Source organism: Nicotiana tabacum, chromosome 3, assembly GCF_000715075.1.
Source record: "Nicotiana tabacum cultivar K326 chromosome 3, ASM71507v2, whole genome shotgun sequence".
Taxonomy (NCBI): domain Eukaryota; kingdom Viridiplantae; phylum Streptophyta; class Magnoliopsida; order Solanales; family Solanaceae; genus Nicotiana; species Nicotiana tabacum.
In genome coordinates, this window is record NC_134082.1 from 103128702 (window position 1) to 103136757 (window position 8056).

At 39.3% G+C, this 8056-nt stretch overlaps 1 protein-coding gene across 1 annotated transcript; it reads left to right on the forward strand.

The window, feature by feature from the left end:
• Positions 1-318: 318 nt before the first annotated feature.
• LOC107766849 (peroxidase 10-like) lies at positions 319-2067 on the forward strand. Its single transcript, XM_016585733.2, has 4 exons — positions 319-589; positions 683-874; positions 1011-1176; positions 1564-2067. The coding sequence occupies exons 1-4, from the start codon at positions 374-376 to the stop codon at positions 1971-1973; spliced, it is 984 nt and encodes a 327-aa protein (XP_016441219.1). The 5' UTR covers positions 319-373; the 3' UTR covers positions 1974-2067.
• Positions 2068-8056: the final 5989 nt, after the last annotated feature.

Consider the following 8056-nt stretch of genomic DNA (forward strand, 5'->3'; position numbering starts at 1 on the left):
AATTAACAAAAATTAGTGAAAATACATATCTGAATTCCTGTTTTCATGCAGAAGTAGGGTAAGTCAACTTGGGCATTATTTTTATCAACCAGTTTGCTGAGTTTCAAAATGCATGCCTCATCCTGCACTCACATGCATATACTACATTACTTTGTATAGAACAGCTGATAATTTTTTAATTAAAAGAATGATGGATTAGTACCAAACTAATTTAACTAAAATTACAGACATCTAAATTTATTCTTAGTGGCCCTGCCATTCTGTATTCTTTTGTAAGCATGATATTTTGTTTGCTTATAAATTGCCGCTTCTACTCACTCCTGATATTATAGTGAAAAAAAGAGTACTACTACTATTTACTGCATCTGCAATCATGAACACGAAAAGCCATATGCCTTTAACTAACTCTTTGTTTTGCTTCTTGTTTCTCAGTTCTTTTGTGTGTGGGCAACTTGATTACAAATATTACGATGCCACCTGTCCCAACCTCACTAAAATCGTTAGATATGGCATCTGGTCTGCTATTTCTAATGAAACCAGAATGGCGGCCTCTCTTTTGCGCTTGCACTTCCATGACTGTTTTGTTAATGTAAAATATGAACTCTTTCAATTTTATGCCCACTAACATAAGTACATAGACAATCTGATTGCTATTTTTTTAAAAAATGTTTATGTTGTGTAGGGATGCGACGGGTCTGTACTACTCGACGATACTAGTACATTCACAGGAGAAAAGAATGCGCCTGCTAATCGAAATTCAGCCAGAGGATTTGAAGTCATTGATGCAATAAAAGCTAACGTGGAGAAAGCTTGCCCGTCTACAGTTTCATGTGCTGATATACTGACTCTAGCAGCTAGAGAAGCTATCTATCTCGTAAGAGTTTTCTTATCAAAATGCTTAATTTCAGATTCATGATCAATATTCTTTGCCTAAACATATATACTTTGTGAAATTGTTAATTAATACTACTATTAAAAATTGCTCTTCTTGTTTGAACGAATGTTTTCAGACTGGAGGCCCCTATTGGTCAGTGTCGTTGGGTCGTCGAGATAGTCTTACCGCAAGTCAAAGTGCAGCTAATGCTCAGATTCCATCACCTTTTGAGCCCTTAGAAAACATTACTGCAAAATTTGTTTCAAAGGGTCTTGACATAAAAGATGTGGTGGTGCTCTCAGGTACTAAACCAAGTCCAATATGCAACTTTTTCTTTTAGTGGACTTCATTCCTAATAAAACATCCTTTTTGGCTTTCCTTTCGGATTAATGTCACGTATAGTCACTTAGTTAATTTACTCACTATAACATTAAAATGATACAGTTATTTTATATCGTATTAAAGTTTTGAACCTTGCTCATTAGAACAGTTAGTCAGAAAATTACTTTTTGCAAATTAAACTAATTGAACTATGAATTACTCCGAAAGTACAAATAAAAGAAATGTCAAATTTCGAGCATGCCAATGTTATGCCATATTACTCGCCACATCAGCACTTTGCCGCTATGTGAATTGGTTCTCAACCAAGATTAGTTGTTTTCATAGTTGATCATCATGATTTGATGCAGGTGCTCACACCATTGGATTTGCTCAATGTTTCACCTTCAAGCAAAGGCTATTTGATTTTGATGGATCTGGAAATCCTGACCCGACACTGGATTCATCATTACTAGGCAATCTGCGAAGCGTATGTCCCAACCAAAATGATTCAGATTCCAACCTTGCCCCTTTAGATGCAGTCACAATCAACAAGTTCGATAATGTATATTTCAAGAATCTGATGAACAATTCTGGGCTTCTTCAGTCAGACCAAGCTTTAATGAATGATAATAATACTGCTTCACTGGTGTCAACTTACAGCAAGTATCCATATCTATTTTCTAAGGCGTTTGCAGCATCCATGGTAAAGTTGACCAACTTAGGTGTGTTAACAGGACAAGATGGAGAGATCAGAAAGAACTGTAGGTTGGTGAATTAGAAAGTTCGGATTGCGAGATAATTAGCTAATAATGTATCCTCAATATTGTATGTTTGATGTAGTATATAAAGGAATTACTGCCTCTGAAATTAAAGTCCATGTGCACGACCAGTTTCATTGCTTTAGAACTAAGATATATCGCATATATCGACATGGTACTATATATTTGTATGAGCCCTTCAAATTCAAGCAATGTTTCTTTTGCTGTCTATAAGTAAAAAAGTTAGTTTTGTCCCTCACAAATATGAGTCTCATCAACTACCTAAACAATACAAACAAGAGTACTACGAAACAGCTTGAAATCAAAGCGGCGTGAGTTGGAAACTTGGAATGCAGATATGGGCAAAGGTGTATCTTACGTAGAAAACTAACTTGTATACGGTCAAAATCGGGCTTGCCCTTTTTTATATGACCAATCGAGACTAGAACGTGGCAGGCCAAGGTTTGACCCCATGTTATATCGAACCATGTTGTAAAGTTAGATTGCCGAGCTCGTGACCCAGAGACCGGTCGAGATTGAGATCAGCCAAGATCGAGGCCAAGCGGGATAGAGATCAAGCAAGATCGAGGAAAACTTACCGAGCCAAATAACAAAAAGCCAAAATATCCGCGATCGGGCGAGTATCATGGCAAAAATCTCGGCACGTATCAAGAAGAGGCCAGTTAATTAACTAATCATGGGATTTTTTTACTGTATTTAGAATTGTACCAAGAGTAGGACTCCCCTACTATATAAAGGGAGTCTGATCATTTGTAAAGATCATCATATTCGCGCAATACAAAGCAATATACTGCATTTCTCTAGTTTTCATTATCTTGTTACTCTGTTCTTATATCAACCGAAACTTCACTTGGTTCGAGGGTGATCGAACTCGAGGGCCAAGGCTAATCGATTAGTTTGGTTTGCATTTGTTTCTTTTACAGTCAATTTTGATATTAATATATGTCTTCTTAGTTTGTACCAAGTTGTATCACATATCCCTAAAATCACATATAAATTCAATGATTATCCAATTTTAGGATAAACAGTTTGGCACCCACCGTGGGGCTAAGGATAATAGTGGTTACTAATAGTGATTACTCGGTACTAACTTTCATAACACACATTATTTTTCACTTGTTCTTTGAAGTATCTTTGACTTCGGGGTCAGAATGTCGAACTCTCAGTCAGCACCCCTTAACGTCGGCAACAGTTCTGGCTACCACAACGAGAACGGTAGCATAACACTAGAAAATGACGTACCCTCGGTTGGCCTCGATGAAGTTCCAGCTGTAGATCTAATCGACGTCAGCTCACATATAGGCCGCAAAGCTAATTTGGCAGTCGACCCCGAGGGCAGCATCCGGGGGGACAACCGATCAGCCGTTAAAAGAGCACGCGACGGCAAGGACGGCGGGATCAACTTGCAAATGATCTTCAAAATGTTGCAGGCCCAACAGATAGCAACAACCCAGCTCCACAATCAAAATCATACACCGAGCAGGGTCGAGCTCGAGCCATCCTAGGAAGTTGTACACAAGGTCGAATCAGTTTCAAGGAAATCGAGCGATAAGGAATCGGAGACCAATTCTGCTATCATGAAGATACTCGAAGAACTGACAAAGAGGATTAAGTCAGGGGAAAAGAAGATCGAGGAAAACGACAAGAAGGTGGAAACTTATAACTCCAGGGTCGATCAAATCCCGGGAGCACCACCATATTGAAGTGATTGGATTCCAGAAAGTTCGTACAAAAACCTTTCCCACCGAGTGCGGCTCCGAAGCCAATCCCCAAGAAGTTTCGTATGCCCGAGATTTCTAAGTATAATGGTACGACTGATCCGAATGAGCGTGTCACCTCTTACACGTGCGCTATCAAAGGGAATGATCTAGAGGATGACGAAATCGAATCTGTTCTGCTGAAGAAATTTGGAGAGACCCTGTCAAAGGGTGCTATGATATGATACCATAATTTACCGCCTAATTCTATTGACTCATTTGCTATGCTTGCAAATTCTTTTGTAAACACACATGCTGGGGCCATCAAGGTCGAAACCAGGAAGTTGGATCCTTTCAAGGTAAGGCAAAAGGACAACGAGATGCTCAGAGAGTTCGTGTCTCGATTCCAAATAGAACGGATGGACTTGCCACCGGTCACCGACGATTGGGCTGCTCAAGACTTCACTCAAGGTCTCAATGTTCAAAGTTTAGTGGCTTCACATCAGTTGAAGATGCGTTTGATAGAATACCCAGCTATCATTTGGGTCGATGTGCACAATCGATATCAGTCGAAGATCTGGGTCGAGGACGATCAACTCGGGGCCTCTTCTGGGTCAATTTATCCTATCAGACCCCTCGATAGAGTTAAAAAGGGATATTGATCGAGAACCAAGGTCGAACAGAGATCGATACGAGCCCTATAGTGGAGATCACAAGAACAGTGGACCTGGGAGGAATCCTGTACGGAATGAAAGGAGAAGTGATCTAGGTAAAAGCTCTCGAGGGCTCATGAGCAAGAGAGGCTTCGACAAGCCTATCGGACCCAATGAAGTACCTTAATTATCAAAATACAACTTTAACGTCGATGCGGCTGCCATCGTATCAGCTATCAGACGCATCAAGGATACCAGATGGTCTCGACCTCTACAGACCGATCCGGCCCGAAGAGGTCCCAACTAAAGGTGTGAAAATTATGGCACCCATGGCTACAGTACGGAAGATTGTCGGCAATTAAGAGAAGAAGTAGCCCGGTTATTCAACAACGAGCATCTTAGGAATTACTGAGCGGCCTAGCTAAGAATCACTTCAAAAATAGGGACTCCAACAAATAAAGTGAACAAGACGAACCCCAGTATGTCATCCATATGATTTTCGAAGGAGTTTATGTCCCTCAAGGTCCAATGTTTAAACGCACCAAAGTATCAAGAGGGAAAAATGAACTCGATATTACGTGTTAGAAGGGACTTTGTTTTTCAATGACGAGGATGCGAAAGGAATCACACAGCCCCATAATGATGCACTGGTAATATCTGTACTCATGAATAAAACTCGAGTTAAAGGTGTGCTAATTGATCCAGGTAGCTCGGCCAATATCATTCGATCAAGGGTCGTAGAACAACTCGGCCTGCGGGATCAAATCTTGCCCACCGCTCGAGTACTGAATGGATTCAACATGGCTTGCGAAACTCCTAAGGGAGAAATAACGTTGTCGATGAATGTGGTCGGGATCATTCAGGAGACGAAGTTCTATATGATCGAGGGCGACATGAGGTATAACTCCCTATTCGAGAGACCATGGATCTACAACATGAGGGCAGTGCCCTTGACCCTTCACTAGGTATTAAATTTCCAGCACTACATGGGATAAAGACAGTTTACGGGAACAACCTGCCAGAAAGGATCTGTTCACCGTTGATGAAGTAATTCCAATATCAACACTCTTATCAATAAAGGACTCCGGTTTGAAAGCGAAACAGATAGCCAAAAAGCAATCATCGATGCCAGCCTCGACCCAACAAGACGAACAGGGGACTACAAAGCCGATGATTACGGGGTTCTTCAGTCCTTCATAGTCCCTGATGATTCAGAAATACCAAATCAATAGTCGAAGAGCTGGAGCAAGTCACACTGACCGAGCATCAGCCCGATAAAAAGGTATACCTGGGCATGGAGTTAACCCCCGAGTTCAGGAAAAAACTTATTCAATTTCTTATAACTAATATGGACTGCTTTGCTTGGTTCCATCTCGATATGACAGGGATCCTACCGGAAATCACCACCCATAAATTAAGCTTGGACCCGAAGTTCCATACGATGAAGCAAAAACGGAAAAGGGTCATATTTATCTCTGTACTCTTTAAAAAGGGTTGTATTTGTCCTTCGTTATACTTTTTTGATATATTTATCCTTACCGTTATACTTTAGGATCATATTTATCCCTGTACTCTTCAAAGAGGGTTACATTTTTCCTTCGTCATACTTTTTGACATATTTATCCTTACACTTATACTTTAGGATCATATTTCCCCCTCATCCATTAAATCCCCATGTCCCACCTTTGTTTTCCTACATTGTGCCTATGTGAATTTCTTTTTCCTCCAATTTAAATATGGTCACCTATTTAAGATAATTTAATCCGCCCACCCAATTTATATATGGTCACCTATTTAAGATAAAGTTCTTTTTCAGCTCCATATTTTTCGGATAGCAGCGGCAACATATTGCAAACAAGAACTTTGAACTCAAAATCACTAATATGATACAGCTTACAATTATTGCAGTAACCAAATTAAATTACGAGAAGTTGCACAACAATGAAGTTAATGACAAAGGTCCGTGCTTAAAATAGAGCACTGACAGAAGCCTAATATTGTCTAGGATGGTTTCCTCAAACATACTTTTTCTTGAAAAGAAAATATTGCTCCCTCCTCTCATTTTATATGAAAGAATTCGATTACAAGGGTCAAAACATCTAGTTTTTTTTGTGATTTGGGTATATAATTTTCATGTTTTTCAAAAAAAAAAAAAATTACATATTTAAAAAAGTATATCTAAATAATTCAACTTTTTGGATGGCAGAGTCATGATTTAAAGTTTATGGGTTCTGATCTTGCTCATAGCTCATGTTAGTTATTAAGTTCGTAATTAAATATTTATACATATTTAATGTATTTCCTAATAGAACACAAATCTAAACAAAAACTATAGAGTTCATTCAAACCATACCTAATACTCTAGCTCCACCCCTTATCTTCGACCTGATTTAACATAAACCTACAATGACGAATAATATTAGAGTAATGTGAATTATCAGAATGAAGCCACTATATTTTATATATTGGCTGCCCAAAGACACAAATAAGTGCAGACAACCAAATTATGGTTTATGGTTTATGGTTTATGGTTAAAATAAATTATCTTAAATAGTTGACCATATTTAAATTGGAGGAAAAAGAAATCCACATAGGCACCATGTAGGAAAAGAAAGGTGGGACATGGGGATTTAATGGATGAGGGACAAATATGATCCTAAAGTATAAGTGTAAGGATAAATATGTCAAAAACTATAACGAAGGACAAATGTAACCCTCTTTGAAGAGTACATGGACAAATATGATCCTAAAGTATAACGGTAAGGATAAATATATCAAAAAAGTATAACGAAGGACAAATATAACTATTTTTAAAGAGTATAGGGATAAATATGACCCTTTTCCGAAGTAGAAAAGAAGACCCCAGTCCGAGGTCAAACTTGCCTTCATCAAAGATGATGTAACCAAGCTTCTTAAAATAGGGTCCATCCGGAAAGTAAAATACCCCGAATGGTTAGCAAACGTAGTAGTAATGCCTAAGAAAGGGAACAAACTTAGAATGTGCGTCGATTACAAGAATTTAAATAAAGCATGCCTCAAGGATTATTTTCCTCACCATAATATCGATCGCATGATCGATGCCACGGCCTGCCACAAGATCCTCAATTTTCTCGATGCCTATTCCGAGAACAACCAAATTCAAATGGACCCGGATGATCAGGAACATACCTCGTTCATCACTAATATGGCACCTACTGTTATAATGTAATGCCATTTGGGTTAAAAAAATGTCGGTACCACCTACCAACGCCTAGTAAACGGGATGTTCGAAGAACAAATAGGGAAATCAGGGGAAGTTTACATTGATGATATGTTAGGTATGTCCCTGCGAGCAGAGGACCATTTGAAGCATTTGCAGGGAACCTTCAGTATATTGGAGAAATATAACATGAAGCTGAATCCGGAAAAATGCGCATTCAGGGTCGGATTAGGTAAGTTCCTCGGGTTCATGGTATCTAACAGAGGGATCAAGATCGACCCCGACAAGATCAAAGCTATGGAGGACATCGCGGTAGTAGACAACATAAAGGCTGTGCAGAGGCTAACCGGGCACATAGCAGCCCTGGGGCGATTCATCTTGAGGTCCTCAGATAAGAGCCACCGATTTTTCTCGTTGCTGAAGAAGAAAAAATAACTTTGCATGGACTCCGTAATGTCAATACACCTTGAAAGAGCTTAAACGATATTTATCGAGCCCGCGCTACTTCATACGCCGAGGGCAAACGAACAACT